General features: G+C 53.4%; 1 protein-coding gene across 11 annotated transcripts in view; it reads left to right on the forward strand.

Moving 5' to 3' along the window:
• The window catches only part of OTOF (otoferlin), a 97,632-nt gene that overhangs the window by 54,514 nt on the left and 15,853 nt on the right, over positions 1–27,265 (forward strand). For 9 of the 11 annotated variants that reach the window (XM_035273590.3, XM_078349703.1, XM_035273594.3 and 6 more), the window contains 23 exons: positions 325–398; positions 1,749–1,875; positions 2,688–2,742; positions 10,356–10,487; positions 14,229–14,291; positions 14,668–14,752; positions 16,953–17,112; positions 17,915–18,101; positions 18,812–18,998; positions 20,313–20,536; positions 21,005–21,113; positions 21,606–21,786; positions 21,873–21,993; positions 23,378–23,478; positions 23,619–23,709; positions 23,808–23,924; positions 24,045–24,197; positions 24,531–24,720; positions 24,808–24,932; positions 25,288–25,422; positions 26,111–26,272; positions 26,475–26,594; positions 27,009–27,170. In XM_035273590.3, the coding sequence (XP_035129481.3) occupies positions 325–398; positions 1,749–1,875; positions 2,688–2,742; positions 10,356–10,487; positions 14,229–14,291; positions 14,668–14,752; positions 16,953–17,112; positions 17,915–18,101; positions 18,812–18,998; positions 20,313–20,536; positions 21,005–21,113; positions 21,606–21,786; positions 21,873–21,993; positions 23,378–23,478; positions 23,619–23,709; positions 23,808–23,924; positions 24,045–24,197; positions 24,531–24,720; positions 24,808–24,932; positions 25,288–25,422; positions 26,111–26,272; positions 26,475–26,594; positions 27,009–27,170 (3,061 nt within the window). The remainder of the gene's footprint in view (positions 1–324; positions 399–1,748; positions 1,876–2,687; positions 2,743–10,355; positions 10,488–14,228; positions 14,292–14,667; positions 14,753–16,952; positions 17,113–17,914; positions 18,102–18,811; positions 18,999–20,312; positions 20,537–21,004; positions 21,114–21,605; positions 21,787–21,872; positions 21,994–23,377; positions 23,479–23,618; positions 23,710–23,807; positions 23,925–24,044; positions 24,198–24,530; positions 24,721–24,807; positions 24,933–25,287; positions 25,423–26,110; positions 26,273–26,474; positions 26,595–27,008; positions 27,171–27,265) is intronic. The other 2 variants (XM_078349704.1, XM_078349705.1) reach the window with 1 other exon arrangement.

Genomic DNA, 27,265 nt, shown 5'->3' on the forward strand with positions numbered 1-27,265 from the left:
AGGCTGAAAAGTCTAAGACCCAGAGGAGCTCCAGTTAAAACGGCTCTTTCCTGCTCAAGGCCACCTTCCCTGCTTGCTGGGGACCCCATCACTCTGCTCCGTTTGTGAAAGGATGGCAAAGGGGGAAATGGAGGGTTCCCTCTCTGCCCTGATTCCCCCTCGTGGCTCCCAATTTGGGAAGGCAGGCCCTGATCTATCTCGGGACTAGTAGGTGATGGCCGGGTCCATCTCCCTCTTCTCATGTGTTCTCTCGTGTTTGGCTCTTCTGTGTTTTCCTCCATGCGTCCCTCTCCCTGCACCTCATTCCGGCGGCCCCCCTCACAGAGCCGGGAGGAGCGTGTTCTCAGCCATGAAGCTCGGCAAAAACCGGTCCCACAAGGAGGAGCCCCAAAGACCAGGTAGGACAGGTGCCGCGCCCGCCCCGCAGCCCCGAGCCTCGCGGCGCCCTCCCGCCGCCTGCCAGCCCCTGCCCGGCTGCCAGAATGCCCTCCTGGGAGTGGTCGTCCAGAGCCATCTGGGCGGGGCCTGGCCTCTCACGCCCTGAGGGGCGTGGTCTTCTAGGAGGGGGACGCCCTGGGGCCGAGGGAGGGAAATGGGCAGCGCCATCTGTCGGATGGGCCTGATTACAATGCTCCTCCCGCCCTCATTGCTCCTGGTCCGTTCTTCACACAGAAGCCCAGAGAGTTCTAATTAGGGCGGTGAATATCAATCAAGAAACGTTGTTTGGCCAACTCCCTATTTCTGGGGGGAAACCGGCGTCCCACGAGTGCGGCGTGGGCACAGGCCTCTGACATGGCTTTCGCCCGCACTGCAGCCTAGCCTAAGGGGAGGCCCTGGGGCTGCTGGAGGGCGCGCCAGCGCTGGGCCTGGGAGGCTGGAGGCAGGTGGCACTGGGCTCTCAATGGGCAGCAGGTGGGGAGGGGAAGACAGCTGCTGCAGAGGAGGAAGGGAGGCCTAGTGGAAGACAGGGAGAAATGGAGCGGACAGGGGAACTGAGAGAGGGCCATCTTCTCCATCGTGGGCCCACCATTGGGGTTCCCGGCTGCCCTTCCCCCAGCATCCCCTCTGTGGCCCACCGGCCCTCAGGCTCTCTCCCCCACCCTCTTGTCCCCATGCCAATTCCAGCCGTGCCCTTTGCCTTCTTAAATGGAGAGCGTACAGCTGCTGGCGGATGCGCAAACCCAGCATCCTTGGGTGGCTTTTCGGAATCTGCATGTCTGCATCTCATTAGACGAATAGGCACAGTCCATTAGGTTCTGAATTCCATCGGCTATTTGATATGGATAAGTTACTTCCTAAGCCTTCGTTTCTCTACCTGCGACATAAGAATGATGCCCATCTTGACAGGGCAGGGCTCTAAGGACTAGAGGTACTCACGTAAAGTCCTGGCATTGTGCCTGGGACAGAGTATCCACCCAATAAATGGCAGCTATTTATTGAGAGGCGCAAAAGTACGGATTCTTTGTTCCCTACCTTCTTCCACGAGGGATATTCAGTGCCTAAGTACATAGTATACAATAAGCGTTCAATTAAAATAAAAAGGGAAGAGCAGACATAATATCCATTAAAATCAAAGATTGGGATTAGGTAGAAAACACTGCAGATATTCAGGCCATACCATTCTAAGCAGTAGTAACTGAGTAAACCTCGAATGTCACTCTCAGCTTTCTGTGTGCCAGAGTAAAAGGAGAAACAGTCACTATCCCACCATCAGTCAGCCCACCTAACCAGTCTTTCATCTTCCCCAGATGAACCAGCGGTGCTGGAGATGGAAGACCTTGACCATCTGGCCATTCGGCTGGCGGACGGACTGGATCCGGACTCGGTGTCTCTCGCCTCAGTCACAGCTCTCACCACTAATGTCTCCAACAAGCGGTGAGTGGATGGGAGCCCCACAACTCCCATTGCCCCCACCCTGTCAGGCAGGACCTGGCTTACCATTCTTGGAATTTGGGTAGGGAAGAATCAGGGCCCATGGATGGCTTCTTCCTAACCTAACCTTGCTTTTTTCTGCTTTTCCTTGGGTGTGTCTCTCACCTCTCTCCCTGCAAAAGCAGAGCACAGGCCAGGTACGGTGGCTCACGCCTGTAATCCCAATGCTTCGGGAGGTCAAGGTGGGCAGATCACAAAGGTCAAGAGTTTGAGACCAGCCTGGCTGACATTATAAAACCCTGTATCTACTTAAAAAAAAATACAGGAAGTAGCCAGGCATGGTGGAGGCTGCCCGTAAGCCCAGCTACTCAAGAAGCTGAGGCAGGAGAATTGCTTGACCCTGGGAGGGGGAGGTTGCAGTGAGCCGACACTGTGCCATTGCACTCCAGCCTGGGCGACAGAGCGAGACCCCTCAAAAAAAAAAGAAAAAAAAAAAAAACAAGCAAAGCACAGCAGCTGCAGGCATGTTCTCAGGTCCTTGAATACCTCCAAGCCCAGGGAAGCCACATAGCTGCCCACTCCGTATTTGAACCTGTTGACCCCCTGTCTGTCTCCCCGTTACTTCTGCCTTTGATTAGTTCTTCGTGTCGAGTCCTCTGAAGACAACTAATCCCCACTCTTCTTGGCAGTGCTTGAGTGTTTAAAGACCATGCTTCTGTCCCTCTGCCCTCTCCGAGGTCTCACCACTGTCAGTGCTCTCTGCCCCCATAAGCAGTCCCCATACACCATGCCTGATGGTACATTCTCCTCCTCAGATCTAAGCCAGACATTAAAATGGAGCCAAGTGCCGGGCGGCCCATGGATTACCAGGTAGGTGGGCACCGGGAGATCTCATGCCTCTCAGACTCTGCTCTAGTAGGGGGTTATAGCTGGATGTGCATTATCCACTATATTGAGGCAAGGATCCAGGGGTCACAGGGAACCACATGCTGAATGTGGTTCCCAAAGTAAGCTTGTTCCTGGGAGGCATTCCTAGAAGTATCATCAGTAGCAATACAAACCCAAAGAGAAGCTTGAGAACTCTGCTTATGCTGATCAAACCCTTCCAGTATTTCATGTTTAGCAATGGACTTCATAGAGTAAGAAGCACCTAGGAAAACCATAGAGACCAAAGAGAACTACAGAAAAGTATTCAAACATTTATTCAAACATTTCTAAAATAAGAGCCTTTGAAGAAAGTTTTCCTGGTATGATGTTTAAATTTTTTCTATTATTTTATTGCTGGAAGTAATGTCAGTTCTGGTTATCTGTGGATGGCGAGAATGTGAGTGATATTTTTCTTCTTTTTGTTTCTCTGTATTTTCTGAGATTGCCACAACTTTCTTATTTGTGTGCTTCTAAGACTAAAGATAAAAGACTGAGGCAAAGTGAGGTTGACAGCTGTAAGATTGTGAATGTGGGTCAAGCACGGTGGCTCACACCTGTAATCCCAGCACTTTGGAAGGCTGAGGTGGGCAGATCACAAGGTCAGGAGTTCAAGACCAGCCTGACCAACATAGTGAACTCCTGTCTCTACCAAAAATACAAAAATTAGCCAGGCGTGGTGGCATGTGCCTGTAATCCAGCCACTAGGAGGCTGAGGCAGAAGAATCAGTTGAAGCCGGGAAGAATCAGTTTGCAGTGAGCCGAGATCGCACCACTGTACTCCCGCCTGGGTGACAGAGCAAGACTGTCTCAGTTAAAAAGAAAACAAAAAAGATTATGAATGTGGTCAACAGTGCAGGCAGTACAGGTGATGAGCACATCGGGTGGCTGCTGGGACACCATCTCTCAGGAAGGGCCCAGGGACCTTCCATTGCTCTAGACCCTCCCTTGGAGGCTAACAAGACTCAGCTATAAATCAGAAGCCTGCTGGGTATTCCTAGTACTGAGTGAGAATGCTGGCTGGTCAGAGGGGACAGGGCCTTCCCACCTGGCTTCTCACCTGCCTGCCACTGCACTTCCTGTCCTGGGGGTGTTCAGCACCACGCCCCAGGGGCCCCAGAGTGAGCCCCATTTCCCAGGGTAAAGTTTTATCTTTGATGCCTATTTCCCATACCCCATATGCACCAACTTTTCTTTAAGGACAATCCCACCTCCCCTCACTCAGGTGATGATGGAAAGAATGAGATGGCACTTTTCTATGTCACAGGTACATCTGGCCATATTTTCTCAAGAATATACCTCATCTCTCTTCATCTTTGATTTAGTTAGTTTCCATCTACTCAGCAGCTGTCTTCCCAGGTGCCTGACAAGCAACCTAAGGCAGTGTCAAATGGACCTATGGTTTTAAACAATTTCAAGCCACTGGGTTCGTTGGAGGTTTGAGAATCCTGGCCCCTCCCCTCTGCCAAAACCGAAACATAGAGTGTCCTGAGACTTCTGGGGGCTTTTCCCAGGGATTGGGCTCAGGGCTTTGTTTCTCTGTGTCCTGAGAACAGGAAAATTCCGAAGGACAAAGACTCCAACTCAGATATCATGTCACTGGCCTGAGAGGTAACGGCACATTGAAAATAGTCATTATTGTTCATGAAACTTATTTTTTGAAGGTTTGTTCTAGGCACTGTGCTAGGGCTATATATGTTTTCATGGAAGTTAATGTAATTTTTCAACCACCCAAATATAGGTGTTACTGCACTTTAGAGGTAAGAAAGTGATGCCCCAGGAAGGTCAAGAGCTGGTCCCAGGTCGTTGCTGCAGTTAGCCAAGGCTAGAGTCAGGGTTCAAGGCCAGGGGTGTCTGGCCACAGCCATCAGAGCAATTGACTTCTCTCTATCAAGCCTTCTAGACAGCTGCTCCCTTCGGTTCCCTGGTTCATCTTCATCTTGCTACTTAGTGCTTGTTTTTGAAACCTTTTCAAACTGCTTCCTACCAGAGAGTTTTATTAACTGGACCAGACATTTTCCCCTTCAAAGACTTTTTACACCCGAACTGAACAAAACAGTTGTTGTCTTTAACTTGGTAGCACAGTACTTCCCGACAAGTTCATTCACCACTAACCTTGCAAGCATTAATACACTTTGAGAGAGAGCTAGAGGATGCAAATGCGAAATTATTTTCGCCTCCAATAAATCCAATGTATAAAGCAATACAACCAGGCTGGGCACAGTGGCTCACAGCTGTAACCCCAGCACATTGGGAGGCCTGGACAGGTGGGTTGCTTAAGGTCAAGACCAGCTTGACCAATATGGTGAAACCCCATCTCTACTAAAAATACAAAAATTAGCCAGGCATGGTGGCACACACCTGTAATCCCAGCTGCTTGGCAGGCTGAGGCAGGAGAATTGCTCGAGCCTGGGAGGTGGAGGTTGTAGTGAGCCAAGATCGTGCCACTGCACTCCAGCCTAAGTGACAGAGTGAGACGCCATCTCAAAATAAATAAATAAATAAATAAATAAATAAATAAATAAATAAATAAGAACCTCAGGAAGGACACCCAGTTGGTGAGAGTAGGGGAGCCTTAGCTGAACTCAGATCCAGGAAGTGTCATGAGGGCTCAGAACCATTCTGAAGGTTATGGCATTGAAAAGCCTGGAGGTAATAGGACCATGGTGTACCCACACCCCTTGTTTCTTCCATTTAGAATGGATGTCAGGTATAAACTCTTTCCTGATTATTGCCATCTTCAAGGCAAGGAACCACAGCCACCTCCCTGTGAATGTGCAGTTTCCCCACCAGAGTGAGCAATGCTTGGCACTTGGCAGAGATGTTCTTGGGGGGGTCAAGGGTCTTGAGTCTCTTCATTACCTTCTCTTCCTGCCACCAGACTTAATATATTGTTGCCCAACATCCTTCCTGTTTTCACCTCCATTTCATGCCCCTGCCACTGACCTGAGGTCCCCAGCCTCAACTGCATGCTTGTACCCACTTTCTACCTGGTCTCCCTGCCCTCATATTGCCTCCTCCACTCTGACCTGTATACCACCCCTGGAGCAATCTTCTGAAAATGCAAATCTGGTCAAGTCATATCTCTGCCACCTGGAAAAGTGGGGAGGGGGTACTGGGTGTTGCAGAAGGACAGTGCTAAAGGGCGCACCAACTCACATCTCTGGCTCCCAGCGGGTGTTCTTGAAGCTGGATCAGGTCCCTGGGAAGCAGGTCACAAAGCATCATTACTCTTGAGTTTTCCCAGGACAGGGGTGTAGATTTGCCATTCAGCATTGTTCCTTGTGATCACTTTCATGAAGCCACTGGGGATTATCTTGAAAGGAAATGGTGGAATAGTCAGCTTGTTGGTTGGTCCCAGCTGTGGCTCGTTTGCCTCTTCATCTTCCATATTCTATGCTGATGATTGGAGAGAAGGATGGCCAAGCCCCTCCCCTAGAACCCTGGAGAATGGCCAGCTGTTTTGTTTTTTTTTTAATTTCAAGTGCATCATTTCCCTTTCCTAGAGCCCCAGGTGAGGTGGGAGGCAGCAGGAATGGCATTTCCCTTCCCCCAACACCATGTGTGTGGTGGTCGTTCTCTAGCACCCTCAGCTTCCCCTCAGGGCTGCCCCTCAACAAGCAATGAGCACCCTCTGGAGCTTCTTTTCCCTTTGTTGCTCCTTCAAGCCTCTGCCCACCTCCCCCTCCACCCCCTTCCTCTGCTGCCAGAGCTTCTGTCCAGGTTGTCACCTTCACTGGCTCTGCTCCATGGAGGAAGGGAGAAACATATGAGTCCTGAAAAGGGGGACAGGGACAAGTAACCTGTCATTATGGCCAGGCCTGAAGATGGAGAGCATAAAAACCAGGACCAGGTGCAGTGGCTCACACCTGTAATCCCAGTACTTTGGGAGGCCAAGGTGGGTGGATCATGAAGTCAGGTGTTTGAGACCAGCCTGACCAATATGGTGAAACCCTGTCTCTATTAAAAATACAAAAACTTAGCTGGGCATGATGGCGTGTGCCTGTCATCCCAGCTACTCGGGAGGCTGAAGCAGGAGAATTGTTTGAACCCAAGAGGTGGAGGTTGCAGTGAGTCAAGATCATGCCACGCACTCCAGCTTGGCAACAGAGCAAGACTCCATCTAAAAACAAAACGAAACGAAACAAAAACCAACCACTCTCTTGGCAGCAGGAAGATGACTTTCCTCTGGCTTATCTTTCGTAGGTGCCAAAACTATGTCTGACTGCTTCCCAATCTTGAGTTATAGAAAACCTCTTTTTATTGTTGGTGGGAGTGTTCATTGTGGAAAAATTCATGGGGCTTCTATAAATCTTTGGCAAAAAAAAAGTTCATGGAAGTTAAAACTCTATAAACTGTTGTGCAAAGGAGGAGTTCTAGTGTCTGTTTGCTCTCTTCACAGTAAACTTCTCAGAGCTAAGTTAGTTAGTTCTATTTCCTTTTTAGCTCCCTGAAGAAGTGGTGAAGATTGAACTTCTGTGAAGCTCCAGATTCTAAGCTTTGAATTCAGTCCCTTTGGCACTTCTCATTCCAAATAGAAATGTTTGCTCCCTAGCTCAAACGTCACTTCCTTTGTAAATATCCCATTTCCTGGCAATGATCTCATTATCATCAGAATTTCTATTCCCTTAATGTTATTACTTCTGATGTGTAGATTTTTCATCGCCTTCAGAATATTTTTAAGAATTTGATGCACTGGATGCTCATTTTAGTGGTCATTCTTTTTCATGAAAAGGGAAGATAATTCCCTTGAGTAAAGTTGTACTTAGATGTTGCATCAAAGTACAACTAAAATATGAAATCTCCAAGATGAGAGGCATGAAGAGCAGCCCTCAGAGTCTCATTAGAAGAATATACTGAGGTCCACGCTCATCCTAGCTTGGGAAAGGCTTTTCTGTTAAAATACAACTTTGAGAGGGGGCAAATGAGTCAATTCTAAGCATCGTGCACAACCTCACCTACTTGAGAGATCAGCTGCTTAGCTGTTGGAGTCACTCACATTTTATAGAGCTTTCTGCTGTTTAGGATGCATTTTGACACACATGATGTCATTTAACCCTCATACAACCTTATGGGTAGCTGGTATCTCTGCTTGTAGCTGAAAAACACAAGGCTATGTAGTCATTTACTCTCACACCTGGCAACATGTCAGGTCTGGGGTTCAATGCCAAGTCCAGCAACCCCAAGTCCATGCCTCTGTCTGTCTTACCATGGCCACCCTGACAGGAACTGACACCTCCAAATTCAAAATGAGACCTGATGGCTTAAAATGAGCATTCGGGAAAAGTAGTAGTGACGTCAAAAATTACCAGTGCTCTGGCTCTCTCTCTGTCTCTCTGTCTCTCCTTCTATCTTTTTAACTTGAAAAGCCAGTAATTGGCTGGGCAAGGTGGCTCACACCTATAATCCCAGCATTTTGGGAGGCCGAAGTGGGCAGATCACCTAAGGTCAGGAGTTTAAGACCAGCCTGGCCAACATGATGAAACCCCGTCTCTACTAAAAATACAAAGCTTAACTGGGCATGATGACATGTGCTTGTAATCCCAGATCCTCAGGAGGCTCAGGCAGAAGAATTGCTTGAACCCAGGAGGTGGAGGCTGCAGTGAGCCAAGATCAAGCCACTGCACTCCAGCCTAAGTGAAAGAGTGAGACTCAGTCTGAGAAAAAAAAAAAAAAGCCAATAATCGTTTGTGGTAAGCTCCACAAGGATGAATTTGTTGCAATCCCACCTGTGCCTGGCTCCAGCAGGTTTTCAGGAAACATTGGTTGCATGAATGAACAACTGAAAAAGGGCTTCCCAGAATAGAAGTAAGATTCCAGGGAGCTGGAACCCACTTAAAGGACACAGTAGAGTGCACACCAGGCTGGACAAGGTGGCTAAGGCAGGCGCCAAAGCCACACTGGCCACTCAAACAAAGAAACTCACCAAAAGGAGGAGGGGCAGAAATGTAGAAAGGGGACCAAATTCCAGAAACACAAAGACGTATCAGAGGCCTGCAGGCTTACATAAGAATTCCTGGAGCAGGAAATTAAATGCAAGTTAATGAAGACTTTAAAAGCTTTATTCCTGCGTGCATTAAACCTGTGCTGTGGGTTTGGCAGCTTTTCTGAGGCAGAGCCGTCGATGCTGAGGAAGAATGCAGGGCACTTGGCATCACCTAGGAGCTTTAAAAAATATAGATGCCATTGAACTTGTTTGTTCTTTCCTCTCTAGTTCTTTTAATTGTGACGTTAGGGTGTCGCTTTTAGATCTTTCCTACTTTATCTTTTGGGCATTTCGTGCTCTAAGTTTCCCTCTACACATTGCTTTAAATGTGTCCCAGAGATTCTGGTATGTTGTGTCTTTGTTCTCATTGGTTTCAAAGAACATCTTTATTTCTGCATTCATTTCGTTATTTATCCAGTAGTCATTCAGGAGCAGATTGTTCAGTTTCCACGTAGTTGTTGATAGACAGGGTAAAGAAAATGTAGCACATATACACCATGGAATACTATGCAGCCATAAAAAAGGATGAGTTTATTTCCTTTGCAGGGACCTGGATGAAGCTGGAAACCATCATTCTCAGCAAACTAACACAAGAACAGAAAACCAAACACTGCACGTTCTCACTCATAAGTGGGAGCTGAACAGTGAGAATACATGGACTCAGAGAGGGGAATACATGTCAGGAGGTGGGGGCTTAGGGAAGGGATAGCATTAGGAGAAATGCCTAATGTAGATGATGGGGTGATGGGTACAGCTAACCACCATGGCACGTGTATACCTATGTAACAAACCTGCATGTTCTGCACATGCGCCCCAGAACTTAAAGTACAACAGATATATAGATAGATAGATAGATGATAGATAGATAGATAGATAGATAGATAGATAGATAGATAGATATACATAGATGCCAGGCTGGGTGCAGTGGCTCACGCCTATAATCCTAGCATGTTGGGAGGCCGAGGCAGACAGATCACTTGAGGCCAGGAGTTTGAGAGCGGCCTGGTAAACGTGGCAAAACCCCATCTCTACAAAAAATACAAAAATTATCCAGGTGTGGTGGCACTGGCCTGTAATCCCAGCTACTCAAGAGGCTGAGGCAGAAGAATCACTTGAACCCCAGAGGCTTAGGTTGCTGTGAGCCAAGATCATGCCACTGCACTCCAGTCTGGGCAACAGAGAAAGACTCCGTCAAAAAAAAAAAAAAAATACAAATGCAAATACCTAGGCTGCATACCCCGGGATTGGATTGGATTGGTCTGGAGGTGGCCTGGACATCAGGGTTTTTAATGCCTGCCCCTCTCCCTGCCCCGGCAAGTTAAGTCTAGTGAACACTGACTTAGAGGTTAGCCAGCTCATACTCCTCTAATATGATGACACTGAGGCCTAGAAGGGGAAAGAGCCCATGATCACCCAGCAGATGAGACGCAGTGGTCAGAGTGGAGCTCAGGAGCCCAGTGCTGCCTCCCGGGCCCTCCCTCTGGCCCTGCTGTCCCAGCCCCTGGACCCCTGTGGGACCAGGCTCCCAGGCTCAGGCAGCTTTCCTTCTGGCTCCCCCTTCTCCTGCCCACAGGTCAGCATCACGGTGATCGAGGCCCGGCAGCTGGTGGGCTTGAACATGGACCCCGTGGTGTGTGTGGAGGTAGGCGACGACAAGAAATACACCTCCATGAAGGAGTCCACTAACTGCCCCTATTACAACGAGGTCAGTGGCCCTGTGGGGAAAGGGACCTCCTTAAATGTGGCAGGAGGGTGGGCCCCAGGAGAAACAGGAGTGGCTGGGAGTCAAGGAGCACACAGGGCTACCAGAAGGGGTGACCTGTCCTGTTATAGCCCCCAGCACACTGACACGCAGAGCCACATCCTCTGAACCCCCGAGTCTAGAGCCCAGGCTGGCACAGGTCTTTGACATGTACACGACTCGGGTGCTCCCGCGCAGCCCCCAACAGTGCCTGTGAAAGAACCGCCCACCCCACACCCAAGAGGCCTGGTCCCCACTGTTTTCCAGGCCTAAGCCCAGAGACAGGGCTGCCTGATTCCAATCCATGGAGGCATTGGCACCATTAATAAGCACTTTCTAACTGCCAGGCATACTCCTAAATGCTTCTGAGCTGGACCATCCCAAGTTATCACTATCATTTCCCTTTTTCACCAGGGGACAGTGAGCCTTCTGAAGGCAGACCTTGTCCAACCTCACAGTGCCAGCATCGAGTTCTGGGTGCTCACCCCTGGCATGCACCCACACCTTTGGTTTTATTCAAATTGCTTCCTCTGCCCCAAGGGCACAGAGCCGCTCTCCCCACTCTGTGGCTCCCCCAGAAAACTCCTACTCACCCGGCAGGGCCCAGCTCAAATGTTCTTGCTACTGACCAGCCTTGCCTACTCTGTCTGGGTCAGAGGTCAGCACCCCCCTTTCTCCGCAGCAATAACATCCCGGAATTGAGGTTGGTCCTTGGTGTCTCTGTCCTGTGGGCTGGAGGCTCCCAGTCTCCTGCATCGCTGTATCTGTTCACAGTTCAACACAACAGCCTGGATCAGAGCCAGGCATGTACTTGGAGGGGTTCAGTAGCACTCACACAAAAGAAGACAACATCCACTAAACATCTGCCGCGCGCCAGACAGTGGCATGCAGGGCAACATGGGGGCTGCCGAGATGAAGGAGTCACAGTGTCCGCCCTGCACAGGTCCCCCCTCATTTCAGCCTAGGATTCTTCTAAATTTCCTATTTGTATCCTCTAAGACGATTCATTCTGTGCATCTTCGGACGATCTGAAATGTGTTTCTGATCATGTTTTTGTTCTTTTTCACAAACCCAAGTAGCTCTGATTGTGTTTCTGTCTCCTCTAAATCAGGGTTTCTCAAACTCAGCACTATGGATATCGTGGATTGGATAAATTCTTTGTGCTGGGATTGTCCTGTGTCATGTAGGATGCAAGCAGCATTCCTGGCCTCTACCCAGTAGATGCCAGAAGCAACCCCCTTTAGTTGCAGCAACCAAGACTGTTTCCAGACATTGCCAAATGTCCCCTGGGGGTTAAAACTGCTCCCAGTTGAGACCATCACTCTAAACTATCTTGCTACGATTCCTTCCAGCCTCTTCTTCTCTTCCCTCTTCTTCTCTTCCTATGCTACATTTCTTTTCAATGAGGGACCTCCTCCTCATCGTGGGTATGTATTATTTCTAGCTAATTTTCTGAGCTGGTAGGAACCTTCCTTTGGCTCCATTAAAACAACAGAGGGAGGTGGGAACAATCCATATGACTTAGCGGATATCTAAGCTGTTACAAAAGGAAAATATGCTAGGAAGTAACAGAATTTGATTGCAGACAGCTCAGAGAGTTCAGGATTCTGGTCCTAGCTCAGCTAGCTTGCTCCCTAGGGGCTCGTACAGCTCTAGGTGTCTGGCCTGATGGCACTGCCTGGCTCTGAGCCTGCCTGCATGCACAGGGTCACAACCTTTGCCCTTCCAGAACAAGTCAGCCATTCACAGACCAGACTAAGACTCCTTTCCTGTGTGTGCACCTGGACCCGCCCTGGGCATCTTGGGAGCACCGCCATCCTTCCTCCTGCCTAAAATCTACCTCTGGATCCTTCTCTTTCTACAGCCCAAAGAACCTGGCATTGCACAGCCCAACTTTATGTTTGTTTTTCTTCCAGCCCTTTCTCCCTTGCCTATAAGGTGATCTACTCCAGCGTATGCTAAGTACAACCATGAAGACTCGCGTGTGCTCAAGGATAGGAACTAGGAGTCTGTCCTCTCTCCCTGGGCCTTTCCTCATTCCCACACACCTCTCCAATGACCACCTTTTTCCCTCCTCCCTCCACAGTCAGACCATATGGGTTGTCTTCACTTCCTCCCCCCGGTCACACCTCAATCTCTGCAGGGTTTCTGCCTCTAGGTGTCATTGACACTGCTCTCCTCAAGGTTGTCAAGAACCTTGCTGCTCCTGAGTATAATGCCCATGTTATCCTCCTCTCCCTTGATTTGATCACACAGTTTCTTTCATCCCACTGCCTGCTGCTCCTCTCAGGGGCCCTTCATGCCACTCTCCTGCTTTCTCTCCATCCATCTCCTCCAGCTCCATCTCCCCATCCTGACTTCTTGGCTGAAAGGCTATGGTTTCTTGGAGCCCTGTCCTGGGCCTGCTTCCCCTCCCATGCTCTCCCTAGGTATCTCCTCCATCCTCAAGGTGTCAGTGACCATCTGTGTGCTGACAATTCCCACATCCATATCCCCACCCACCTCCCCAGAGCTTCAGAACCCTGGCCAGCACCCGCTGGGCCTGTTAGTGTCATGCACAGCTATTGCTGTTTACTGTGTGCTTGCCATGGGTGCACACCTGGGTTAAAGGCTTGACCAGGTTGTCTCATTGCAACTTCACAACCACACCTTGAAGCCCTGCCATGTGAATGGCACCCCGGAGCAGTTCAATACAACAGCCTGGATCATATCTCCACATTCATATGACAATAGGTCAACTGAGGCTCAGGGAAGAAAGTGACTGACCCAGCAGTAACAGCCAGATGGGGCTGGCTCTGTAGCTGGCTTTACCCTTAGGGCTCAAGGGCCAGCCCCAGCAGCCAGGAGCACATTCTCTTCGGACACTCACCCCAAGCACCTTGGAAACATTTTTCCCTTCTCCCCCATCACAGTTCACCAAGGCAGTGGCCCCTCTAATCACTGTCCACACCCTTATCCTCAGCACCGGCACACCCAGGCCAGGGGAAGAGGTAGGGACTGCACGTACACAAGGCAGCCCACAGCACCAGAGGACAGGGCATGCCCATGGCATCTCACGTCTACCCCCAGCTAAATGCTTTGGCACACCATGGTTCATCTGCTCTGAGACTTGGATTATTTTACAGTTCAGCATCTCTGAAGTTGGGATGCACCTCCTAGGCACCCTTGTGGCTTAATGGCAATGTCCATGTGCCTGTTAAACCGCAGTAGAGCTTACATCCAGTAGCCACTTCAGATTTGGTAAAATTTATGTTACCATGTCTCATCAGAGCCTCATAACAAGATTCTGAGGTGGGTGCCATTATCCCCATTTCACAGCTCAAGAAACTGAGGTTCAGAGAATGTGTTGCTTTAGGCCACACACCTAGAAGATGCCAGAAGTGGGACGAGGACACAGGTCTCCTGGCCCTGTGCTCTTCTGAGCACAGTACAAGGGAGTAGGCTGTTCCACCTACTGTTCTCACTTCCTTCCGCACCCCACACTACCCGGCACCAGCCCCACCTAGGGGATGGGGCTGTTTCCTACCACCCACCACCAGGGTCAGTCAGAATCAGATGAGTTGCACCTGCTGCTCCTCTGAACTTTGGGGCTCAGGGAAAATGGCCTGGGTAGGACATGCACTGCCAGGAGGGAGGGTCCCAGCACTGCCTGGGCTGTAGGGGCTGCCCGCGGTGACAGCAGGCCTGGATCCTTCCCCCCTCTAGTACTTCGTCTTTGACTTCCACGTCTCTCCTGATGTCATGTTCGACAAGATCATCAAGCTCTCGGTGAGTGGGGAGCAGCCCCTGTCAGGCAGGGCCACTCCCTTAAACTGCACCTTTGTGCAGACTGGAGAGAAGGACCCCTCTGGCTAGCCCCATCATAAAGAGGCAGCGCTGTGCCTAGACACATGGCTGGACAAGTGGGGCACAGGCTGGATTCTGGCCCCTGCCTGCCCCTTTCATCAGGTGCCTCTGAATAGTGTATTCGCACAGCGGCTAGCAAGAAACTGGCGTGGGCGGGACGAGCTGATGCTGAACCTCAGTGAGCCACCCACTCTGCCAAATGCCCTCTCGCTTCACTGCAAAGCTTGTGTCCCACCGCTGCCCCATGGAAACCTCATTCTCGCCGGGGCTGACATGTGGCTGTGGTTCTGCCTGAAAGGTGATTCACTCCAAGAACCTGCTACGCAGTGGCACCCTGGTGGGCTCCTTCAAAATGGACGTGGGGACTGTGTACTCCCAGCCAGGTGAGTACCTGCGCACGGCCAGCCAGCCAAGGTGTGCATGGCTCAGGAAGCATGATGCACAGGGCCCTTCCCACTGTGGCAGTTCCTGAGCACAGCCTGGCAAGGACCACAGTCTGGCGACTGTTAGTACACACAGCCATCTGGCCTGCAGAGAAGTGGCACGCACAGTCTGTACACAAATGCAGTGAGCAACTGTGCACCCAGTCTGGTGGGTTCTCACTCATAATCAGGTCAGTAACTCCGCACAGAGCCTGGAAGGAGTTCCAGTACACACTCAGGAGCACATGGCAGCCTGGTGCATCACTGGCCATATGCAGGCTGACAAGTACTGGTAGAGGATATGGTGAGGGAGACCCATCACAGCCTGCAGAGGGGCTATGCCCAGACTCTGCCTCCTGGGCTGGCACCCACTGAGCAGAAAGGAACCCCTTTCACCCCTCCTGAGTAGTATTCACTTTCCTTGCTAAATATCCCCAATTCATCTAACCATGCACACCTCTATCCATCTACCCCTGTATCCATCCATCTACTCACCCATCCACAAATGCATCCACCCACCCACCCATATATCCATTAGTCCACCGACCTATCCACAAATCCATCCACTCACCCATATATCCATCCATCCACCCACCCACCCATCCACAAATCCATCCACCCATTTGCCCATCCAGAGATCCACCCACCCACATATATATCCATCCATCCATCCCCCCACCCACCCATTTATATATCTACCCACCCACCTGTCCACATATTAATGGCTCCTTCTATCCAATAATCCAGCCACCATTTGTCCATCTATCTCTCAGCCAGCCAAGCAGCTCACCACCCATCCCTCTGCCCATTTCTGCCCCCATTTAGCTATCCGTCCATCTCCCCATCCAACACACATCTGCTCTGGTGAGACCCTGAAGCTCCTGGGATATCTGGGACACAGCCTCTCCCCTGAGGCCTACCAGCCTGGTTGAGGTTCTCCAGTGACTCCTTATACACATGCCTTCCTGTCCTCTAGTGATGCTTGTCTCTCTCTTCAGACTCTACTGTGGCATTATCTTTGCTGAGATGCAGGTGGCCTGGCTATCCCCGGAAAGGCCGACTTCTGCACACAGCCCCTAACCCCTCCAGGAGCGACCAGGGCCACAGGCTTGCAGGATGCAGGCCTGGGCTGCAGTAGAAGGTGGAAGAAGAGGGAGTGAAGGAAGGAGGTGCTGAGCCCTCAAGGTTCAGTGCCCACAGAACACCCTAGGAAGTAGATTCTGAAGGCACCATGATGGGCTTCCCTCTGCTTGCCCACTGGGCTTAAAGTAAACCTGAAGAGGCAAATCCTTCCTGAAGCGCCTCCTTCCCTGACATCTGTCCTTCCTTCCACACGGTCCTAGGTTATGGGACACTGGGATGAGACTGCCAGTCCCTTGTCTAAAATCAGAAACAAACAATACACAGATCAGCACAGTGCACAGTGAGATGGGAGATGTGCATGGAGAGCCCACAGAATGCCAAAGAGCCCAGGATCAACTCTTCTGTGGAAGTCAAGGAGGGCTGCATGGAGGAGGAGAAACTTGAGCAAAATGAGTAGAAGTTTACCAATTGAATAGAGAGAGGGAGAGGTGGAGGTGGGGAGAGCAGGGATGAGGGTGTTCCAAGCTCAAAGAGCAGCAGATGCAAAGGTGTGGAGGTATAAAAAGGCAAATAAAACTTCAACATGAGTTCAGTGAGGAGGAACATGGGGCTGGGTGGGCTCAGCAGGGTGAGTCAGGGAGCACTGGGTCGGGAGCCCGCAGGCCAAGGCACTGGCACACCCCAGAGGGGCTGAAGATGGGGAGCAGGAGTGAGAGCCTCCACCTGGAAAGGCCCTGTGGGCACACAGCTTCGAGAAGGCTGGCCAACTGGGGCAGGCTGTAGAAGAGGTCATAGGCAGAAAGAAGGCAATTAGGAGGAGGCTGTCCCTCCCAAGTCACATCACTCATGGAACTTACGTCCATGAGTGGGCCATGTACTCACACCCACTGCCCTCGCTCCAGAGGACCTCAGACTCTGTCACCCCCTGGGCTAGGGACAGGCAGAGCTGTGGCCCTAGGTCCCAGGACTCTAGGGGCCAAGACAGCATTTGGCTATGCCAACCCTTGGCCTGCCCTGAGCACTGGGAGACACCCTGGGTGGGGGCATCTGGTGCAGTACCCACCCCTCACCACTGCAGAGCACCAGTTCCATCATAAGTGGGCCATCCTGTCTGACCCTGACGACATCTCCTCGGGGCTGAAGGGCTACGTGAAGTGTGACGTCGCCGTGGTGGGCAAAGGGGACAACATCAAGACGCCCCATAAGGCCAATGAGACCGACGAAGATGACATTGAGGGGTAAGACTCAGCTACCCCAGCCCCTGGAGCCTGAGCCAGCCCTTCCTTCCCCCAGGGGGCTTCCGGTGATGGTTTGCTCAGAGCACCTGCCACCTGTCTCCCTCACCCTATTCTCGCCCACTCTCCCAAGCAGCCCCGAGCAGCGGAAGGGGGTGATGGAGGATGGCTGAAAATAACAGTCCTTTGACAGCCTTTCTGCCAGTGAGAAACAGGGTAGAAAGCATCAATACTGACAGACCAGAGACCAGCGGCTGCTGGGTCCTGGGTATAGCACAGGGTAGCACTGGGAGAGCCAAGGTTTCTTTTGGTGTGCCAATTCCAGGCGGCTGTTGAGAAAGATTCTGTGGCTTTGTCTGGAGTCAGTGGGTAAAAGTGCTGGGATCAGTGAATCCTGTCTTTCATGAGCTGGGGAAGGGAGAGTGGCTACTATGAACTTTTTGTCTCTGAAACAAAGGATACAGCACAGAATTATAGAACACTGATGATAATACTAAGATCATATCCCAGTGTACAATCTATAAACCACTCATAAGCTTTAGCGTGCTGGAGCTGATCACATTCTCAGAAAGCGGATATTATTATGGCCACCTCAGCAGCAAGGAAACTGCAGCTCGGTGAGATGGGAAGATCTGCCCAGAATCCCACAAGGGGCAGGTGCCATGAAGGCAAGTGTCTAATCCTAGCTTAGCAAACCCCAGCCGTCCCTTAGAGACCATGCCAGGACCCAGCGGTGTGTAGATGCCAGGACAGGGGTTGGGGGTCTGCCCCAGCCACTATGGCCCTGGCTTGTATGTGCTGGTAGGAACTTGCTGCTCCCCGAGGGGGTGCCCCCAGAACGCCAGTGGGCCCGGTTCTACGTGAAAATTTACCGAGCAGAGGGGCTGCCCCGTATGAACACAAGCCTCATGGCCAACGTAAAGAAGGCGTTCATTGGCGAAAACAAGGACCTCGTGGACCCCTACGTGCAAGTCTTCTTTGCTGGCCAGAAGGTACTGGGGTAGGAGATATGGGAGGCTGGGGCTGGGTGACAGGCATCACAAGTGCAAGCCGATGGGCGTGGGACCTAGGGGGCAGCTGGGCGGGTAAGACAAGGCTAGGAATTATGTCAGCCGGAACAGACTTAGAGAATCCTCCCTGCCTCCTGGGGTCGACGGTGAGCTGCACAGCAGGCATGAGAGGGAGGAGAGACTGGGGGCATGGGAAGAGTGGAGGAGACAAATTCACACACAGGCATGTATGTGCACATGCACTCACTCACACATGCATGCACCCACTCATGCACGCACCCACTCACACATGCACGCACCCACTCACACGCACACACCCACTCACATGCACACACCCACTCACGCATTCACACACCCATTCACACACAAACACACAAACACACCCACTCTCACACGCATGCACCCACTCACTCACGCACACCCCCCACACACCCATTCACACACCTTCACACATGTACCCAATCACACATGCACATATATACCCACACACCACACATGTACTCACACACACACACCCTCACTCACACATGCGCACATACACTGACACCTGCACATACCCACTCAGACACATGCACCCTTTCACACATGCACATATACACCCACACATGCACACATGCACCCACTCACATGTGCACACACTTCCACTCATACATGCATGCCCACACCCTCACCCTCGCTCCCTCTTCCACCAGGGCAAGACTTCCGTGCAGAAGAGCAGCTATGAGCCCCTGTGGAATGAGCAGGTCATCTTTACAGACCTCTTCCCCCCACTCTGCAAACGCATGAAGGTGCAGATCCGAGACTCGGACAAGGTCAACGACGTGGCCATCGGCACCCACTTCATTGACCTGAGAAAGATTTCTAATGATGGAGATAAAGGTCAGCAGCGGAGACTGGATGTGCTATGGGGAGAGAGTGGGCTGAAGGGAAGATGTAGATGAGACCCCTCTCTTCACACCACCACCATCAACTCCAGACCCCAGCCTCACGGGCACTCCCAGATCTGCTCAGAGCTGGCCTCAGCCCAGCTGACTGGATTTAACAGTTAGTAGCCGTGTGACCTGTTTTCCCATTTGTAAAGTAAAAATAATGATAACATGATCTAATGATAATAGTCTGAATATGCATATTATTGCAGTGTATACACTGCATTTGTATATCATTACAGTGTGTGTGTATATATAGGACCTAATAATAGCAATATTATTAGGTATTATTATGTAGACTCGTGGGGATTGACCACCTGCTGGGAACCCTGCACTGTGCTGGGTTCCAAGGACATAGAGTGAGATAAGAATCTGTTCCCGCTTCCAAGTGCTCACTGTGTATGAAGGAGATAGATGTGCTACCAAATGGTCAAAACATAAGGCAGAAGATGCAAAGGCCACATGTCATCTGATCCATGGATGTGAAACATCCACAAATCCATAGAGACAGAAAGCAGATTGCTGGTTTCCAGGCACTAAAGGGAGGGGAACTGGGACTCCCTGTGAAATAGGTGCAGAGTTTCTTTTGAGGGAATGGAACTGTTCCAGAATTAGATGATGGTTTTTACAACATAGTGAATATACTAAAAACCACTGAAATGTGCACTTTAAAATGGTGAATTTTATGTCATGTGAAGTATATCTAAATTTTTTAAAAGCTCTAAGTGTGTTTTTAAAAAGCAGAATAAAAAGCAAACGAACCAAAAAACTTGGATCATGCCACCCCTGTCAGAGGGACTTGTGCCTAAGAATTGGGAGGGCTTCGTGAGGAGGCAGCATTTCACAGGTGGAGCTGGAGAGGGAGGGCCTTCAGCGAGGGGGGCGGGGTCTGCACCAGTCGGGTGACCATGGTGGGACAGATCGGCAAACATGGCTCAGGGCCCAAGGCCATGCTGGGGACTTGGGAGGACTGGCTCTGTCCTGCAAGTAGACTGTTGGCAGCTCCTGCTCCAAGTCCCAGGAAGCAGGGAGCTAGGCTTTGCCTCCCCACCATATCCAGCTCAGGCCCCCGCAGGGAAGAAGTAGACCCAAGAGTGTGCTCCCCACAGCGCAGCCTGAGAAAGCTGCCCCACCCATGCCGTGCACACATGATGTCCTCAGCTCAGTACCCAGGAGGTGGAGGCCAGGGAACCCACAAAGAGGTCCCTCTTCCCCAGGGAGCCCCAGATGTGATGCAGTCCCCTTGTTTTTCTGCCCAATGCCACAGGCTTCCTGCCCACGCTGGGCCCAGCCTGGGTGAACATGTATGGGTCCACACGTAACTACACGCTGCTGGACGAGCACCAGGACCTGAACGAGGGCCTTGGGGAGGGCGTGTCCTTCCGGGCCCGGCTCCTGCTGGGCCTGGCCGTGGAGATCCTGGACACCTCCAACCCTGAGCTCACCAGCTCCACAGAGGTGCAGGTGGAGCAGGCCACGCCCATCTCAGAGGTGAGACCCCAGGTACCATGCTGTCCCACAAGGCCCCCAGCTCAACCCCTTTCTCCCCAAGGCACCTGGTGCCAGACTTTGCCTGTTGCTGCCCTATCTACCTGAGAGGTCAGACCTCAGGATTCAGCTCCTCCCCAGGAAGCAGAGGCCCCCACTCAGCCCCCAATAGGACTCTGCCCTCGTCTACTGCCTGCCTATGCTCTGTCTCATGATGGCAGCCAGGTCTCACGAAGGTGCCTCCCCTCGACTCCTCCTCCCAGCCACACTGTCCCTGTGGTGTCTGGAGCCAGCCCTGCTTCTGTGGGTATCCAGCTTTGGGGGCCGTTGGGGTCTGGGCTGCCTGGCCCCAAAGCCGGGTGGGATGCCCCCACCATCTGTGGGGGCCTGTCTATGAGATGGAAAGAGGCCAGGCCCCCAGCCTGCCATCCCTACTCAAGCTCAGGAATGGTTTGAACTACTTTGCCACAGAGTTGTGCAGGGAAAATGGAAGAATTCTTTCTCTTTGGAGCCTTCCTGGAGGCTTCGATGATCGACCGGAGAAATGGAGACAAGCCCATCACCTTTGAGGTCACCATAGGTGAGTGCTGGGCCCACAGGGCTTCAGGCCTCGGCTGCAGGTGGTGAGTATGAGGCTCTGCACCCAAGCCCTGAGGAGATGGGCACGTTGACCTCTTTCTCCTGAGAAGCCTCAGGCACCCAGGAAACAGCTTTATGCGTGCATGGGGGTGGACCAAACCCCACAGAGGGGCAGGCCCTCAGCTCCATCTACCCGGTGAGGCTGTGTGTGGGGCCTGGGGCAGAAGGCAGGGAGAACCCTCCCGGGGCTGGAGAGGAGAGAGTGGGAACTCAGGCCGTGGCGGGGCCGGGGCTGGGCCTGGCACACAGGCGTCATCAGGACTCCCCCACCTCTTAGCGGAGTGGGGACATGGCTAGTGTTGTGTCACATCTGAGCCCCCTTCCCTGACTCGCCCTCTCCCCTTTCCCAAACCCAAGGCAGCACCGGATTGGACAGTGGGTGGGGCCTGGTGGGGAACGCACTCGAAGTCTTCTAGGCCCATTCTGCCTCCAGGCAACTATGGGAACGAGGTCGATGGCTTGGCCCGACCCCAGCGGCCTCGGCCCCGGAAGGAGCCTGGGGATGAGGAAGAAGTAGACCTGATTCAGAACTCCAGTGACGACGAGGCCAGCGATGGCGGGGACCTGGCCTCAGTCTCCTCCACCCCACCCATGCGGCCCCAGGTCACCGACAGGTGGGCCCAGCCTCCCATCCTCTTCGGCCTGCCCTCCCGCCTCCCTGGGACCCCAAGACCTCACGTCCCGTCTGTGCCCACCCCAGGAACTACTTCCATCTGCCCTACCTGGAGCGGAAGCCCTGCATCTACATCAAGAGCTGGTGGCCAGACCAGCGCCGCCGCCTTTACAATGCCAACATCATGGACCACATCGCTGACAAGCTGGTCAGGGCCAGGCGGGTGGCCAGCAGCGGTGGGGCCAGGGGGAGAGGGTGCCACCTGCAACACACAAAGCTGGTCTGCCCAGGGGGCTGCTAGAACGGCCCCAGCAGGACCTCTGTTCCCATCCTCAGCCCCAGGTCTCAGGGCACAGACACGAGCAGGAGCCACCTCTAGTTACTGCAGCCTCCAAGGAACCTGGGGCAGGAGTGTTGGGTTCCCTGATTTTTCCAGAAATCTTAAAAGCAACGCTAGGGAGCCAGGCATGGTGGCTCACGCCTGTAATCCCAACACTTTGGGAGGCCAAGGCGGGTGGATCACCTGAGGTCAGGAGTTTGAGCCAGCCTGACCAACATAGTGAAACACTATCTCTACTAAAAATACAAACATTAGCAGGACGTGGTGGTTCGTGCCTGTAATCCCAGCTACTCAGGAGGCTGAAGCAGGAGGACTGCTTACCTAGGAGGTGGTGGTTGGAGTGAGCAGTGATCGTGCCACTGTACTCCAGCCTGTGTGACCAAGTAAAACTTCATCTCAAAAAACAAAAATAAAGCAAGGCTAGAGAAGGGAAGAAAATGGGGAGAAGGGAGAAGCGAGCAGTGTCTGAAGCTCAGGAGCTGCCCCCTCCTCCTTCTCCCCATCCTGAGTGGGCAGGGACCAGCAGATAATCCCACCCTTCCCTGAGCTATTGCTGTACTCTGAAGCTCAGCCAGCTCATATTTTATAAAAATGAATTAAAACCTCCAAAAAAGATCAAGGCTAATATGAGGTTTGCTCCCAGCCCCCTGCCAATGTCCTCCCTGTCACCCTTGTCTTTGGCTATAACCACAATTAAAGCCCATACCCTTTCCAGTGTGACCTGGGCCTGCAGTTATCTGCAAGGCTTCCCCCTAAGGAGTTGGGGTACTAGCTGACCTGTGTCTCCTGTAAGGCCTGGGCGCCCCCAGTGATCTCAGAGCCAGAGCCACTCCCTCCTCCCCCAGGCACCTGTTCCCATCCCCTGTAACAGGCCCCCCAGCATTCTGGAGTGGTCAGGATCCTGGCGAATCCAGTCTTGGGTTTCCCTCTGTCTCTGGCCTTCCCTGAGCCCCTTCCCTATCCCTGAGTTCTGCCCAGGCCCTGTGAGCCCACCAGAGCCACAGACTCACAGCCCAGAGGTGGCTTCTTCCTTCAGGAACTGAAGAACCCACGAACACGAAGGTCTCCAGGTTCTGAGAACAGAACCTGGGAAATTGATGACTTCCTCATGATGACCGATACTCAGGATGGCCCTAGCAAGAGCTCCCAGATCATGAGGTCCCTCACTCACCTGATCAATGGGGTGGAGACATTTGGGGAGGCTGGAGAGGCTGGGCTGTGGCCTGGTGTCACCCGCACTCCTGGTTCACAGGAAGAAGGCCTGAATGACGTGCAGGAGATGATCAAAACGGAGAAGTCCTACCCTGAGCGTCGACTGCGGGGTGTCCTGGAGGAGCTGAGCTGTGGCTGCTGGTGAGATGGGAGGGGCAACAGGTGGGGACAGGACAAGATGGAACTGGACAAAGGGGACCCTGCCAGGGCTGGGCAGATGAGGAAGGATCTACAGAGCCCCTGCTGGTCAGGCTCTCTAAACCCAGCCCCCCGACCCCTAGCCACTTCCTCTCCCTCGCTGAGAAGGACCAGGGCCACTCATCCCGCACCAGGCTTGACCGGGAGCGCCTCAAGTCCTGCCTGAGGGAGCTGGTGAGCAGCTGGACTGCAGGGGCCGGAGGGAGGGCCTGGCTGTGAGAAGGTGTCACAGCTGCCTGTCATGGCCTGAGCTGTCACCCCTTCCCGGGCAGGAAAGCATGGGGCAGCAGGCCAGGACCCTGCGTGCCCAGGTGAAGCGGCACACTGTACGGGACAAGCTGAGGCTGTGCCAGAACTTCCTGCAGAGGCTGCGCTTCCTGGCGGACGAGGTGTGGCCCAAGTGGAGGGGCTTCGCCTCATGCAGGGCTGGCTCTCTGGGGTCCCTCAGGCTCAGGGGGCTCAGTCAAGAGGCTGGACCCCCTTACCCACTGCCCCTGGCCACCCCCCAGCCCCAGCACAGCATTCCTGACGTCTTCATCTGGATGATGAGCAACAACAAGCGTGTGGCCTATGCCCGCGTGCCCTCCAAGGACCTGCTCTTCTCCATCGTGGAGGAGGAGACCGGCAAGGACTGCGCCAAGGTCAAGACACTCTTCCTCAAGGTGCCCGAGGGGGCAGGATGGATGGGAGCCTGGATCCTTTCCAGGGAGCAGCAGCTCTTACCTGGGGCTAGAGGGCCTGAATGACAGGGTGGGGCCTTCAAACCACAGGTGCTTAGAGAAGAGCCAAGAATGGGAAGGGGGTGGGGGAAGGGTGGGAAAGGGAGTGGGACGGCCCCCTGCCCATCTCCCTGTCTCCACCCCACCCCAGCCCAGCGGGATGGCTGTGAAGGGGCAGGGTAGCTCTGGTCTGGGCCTCCGTCGGCCCCTGCCCCTTCCCCACCCCGTGGGCCCTGACAGCTATCAGGCTCCTGGTGACCCCATGCCCACCCCCAGTTGCCAGGGAAGCGGGGCTTCGGCTCGGCAGGCTGGACAGTGCAGGCCAAGCTGGAGCTCTACATGTGGCTGGGCCTCAGCAAACAGCGCAAGGACTTCCTGTGTGGCCTGCCCTGTGGCTTCGAGGAGGTCAAGGCAGCCCAGGGCCTGGGCCTGCACACCTTCCCACCTGTCAGCCTGGTCTACGCCAGTGAGTGAGGATCCCTCACTTGAAACCTCACCTGGGAGGGGTCGGAGGGCTGCCCATCCTGGAGCCTCAGGCTTCCCTTCCCCGCAGAGAAGCAGGTGTTCCAGCTCCGAGCCCACATGTACCAGGCCCGCAGCCTCTTTGCCGCCGACAGCAGCGGACTCTCAGACCCCTTTGCCCGTGTCTTCTTCATCAACCAGAGTCAGTGCACAGAGGTGAGGGGCTGCGGGAGAGAGGAAGCCTGTGAGCCTGTGGGGCCTGAAACACAAGTCAGCCAGTGCTCTGGCTTCTCAGGGGAAGCCCTGCAGATAACTGCAGACCCGGGTCACACTGGAAAGGCTACGGCTGTAGTTGTGGTTATAGTCACAAGGTGGGGACAACAGGGAGGAATTGGCAGGGGGCTGGGACAAACTTCATATTAGCCTTGATTTTAAGATTTCTGGAAGAATCAATGAACCTGTCACTCCTACACCCAGGTTCCTCGGAAGCTGAGTGAGTAGGGGCGGTTTCTGTTGGTGCATCTGCCTACCCTCTGTCACTTGTCACCTGCCTCCCCATCCCCTGCTGCAGGTGCTGAATGAGACCCTGTGTCCCACCTGGGACCAGATGCTGGTGTTCGACAACCTGGAGCTCTATGGAGAAGCTCAGGAGCTGAGGGACGACCCACCCATCATTGTCATTGAAATCTACGACCAGGATACCATGGTGCGGATGGGCTCTGGTGCCAGGGACCCCAGCAGCACCACACCTGGCCCTGGTTCCCTGCACTCCACCTGCACTGAGGCTATGCCAGCCACCTCCACCACCCAACCCCCATCCTACGGCAGAGCTGCAGGTGCTGGCTGGGAAGCTGAGCTGCCACCCAGTCCATCCAGATGCCTCCTTGCCGCTTGTGGAAGCCTGACCCCTCCCCTGGCCAGGATATCCTCACCTCCTGTCACCCACAGACTGAGCCCTGGAGATGTGCTGGCCAGTCCTGCTCTCCCTAGCCTCCCCACCCCAGGGTTCCCCTACCCCTGCCCACACCTACCACAACCAGGAACAGCCTTGCCACCTTCCCCTCCGTGGAGGTTCTGAAGTAGGGAGTAGTAAGGGATTGGGGTGATTCCCGAGAGTTAGCGAGCCACCTTCCCCCGCACCACCTCAGCTGCTGAGGTACCCAGACTAGATTAGAGGTAGGAGGACTTCATGTCCAGTCCTGAGCCAGGCATTTGCCATTCACTGCTTGGCTTTGAACAAGTCTTTGGCAGGCCCCAAGACTTGGTTTCCCCATCTGTAAAGTGGGGGGATCACACCTGTCCCTTACAACTCACGGGGCTGTGGGAAGGACTAAATGAGATCGCAGGTGTGGACAGCAAGCATCAAGAGGCATCCAGGTTGTTTGTTGTGTCAGGGCAAAGCCGACTTCATGGGCCGGACCTTCGCCAAGCCCCTGGTGAAGATGGCAGATGAGGAGTACTGCCCACCCCGCTTCCCGCCCCAGCTTGAATACTACCAGATCTACCGCGGCAATGCCACAGCTGGAGACCTGCTGGCAGCCTTCGAGCTGCTGCAGGTGGGACTGCAGGGAGGAGAGGCTGGGGGCTAGGGCTGGGAGCTGGGACCTGGGGGCCTCTTTCCTTCCCATCCTGACCGAAGCTAGGGATTTGTGGTTCTTAGGGGGCCTGTCTCCCTAGATCTCATGGCAAACAGCTCATGGGGAGAGAGACCCTGCCCCTGGGCTCCCCAGTGTGTGACCTGTGACCCCCATTCCCCAGATTGGACCAGCAGGAAAGGCTGACCTGCCCCCCATCCATGGCCCAGTGGACATGGACCGAGGTCCCATCATGCCTGTGCCTGTGGGCATCCGGCCTGTGCTCAGCAAGTACCGAGTGGAGGTGCGAGCGCCCCATGTGGCCCTTCCCTTTTGGATGAGGAGACTGAGGGCCCAAGGGGGAAGTGACTTGTCATCCCCCTCCCACCACCATCACCAGGAGCCAGCAGCAGCCCCAGGCCTTTGCCCAGTCCAGGGCCTGCCCCCATCTGCACCAAGTCACACTGCCGTGTCCCAGGACCGTGCCCAGCCCTCCTGTCTGCACCCCGGACTCTGCAACCCTTCGCCCGGCAGCCCCACCCTCATCCCTGGAGGACGCCCGCCTCCTTCCCCACTCTCCTGGCCTTGCTCTCGCCCTCTGAAATCTGGGGAGGGCTTTTGCCCATCCCACTGCCCAATTCCCTCTCGCATGGTCCAGCGTCCCCACAGCTGGCTCCCTTGACCAAGGGGCTCTCTTCGCCTCACCACCTTCTCCCAGGTACTGTTCTGGGGCCTACGGGACCTGAAGCGGGTGAACCTGGCTCAGGTGGACCGACCACGGGTGGACATTGAGTGTGCAGGAAAAGGGGTACAGTCATCCCTGATCCACAATTATAAGAAGAACCCCAACTTCAACACCCTCGTCAAGTGGTTTGAAGTGGTGAGTGCAAGCCCTAGTGGAGGCTGTCCTGTGGCCAGTGTGGCTCCACTCAGCCAGTGGCTTCCTCTGCCCCTTCTCGGAGGCTCAGGCTCCTG

Source organism: Callithrix jacchus, chromosome 14 (genome assembly GCF_049354715.1).
Source record: "Callithrix jacchus isolate 240 chromosome 14, calJac240_pri, whole genome shotgun sequence".
Taxonomy (NCBI): domain Eukaryota; kingdom Metazoa; phylum Chordata; class Mammalia; order Primates; family Cebidae; genus Callithrix; species Callithrix jacchus.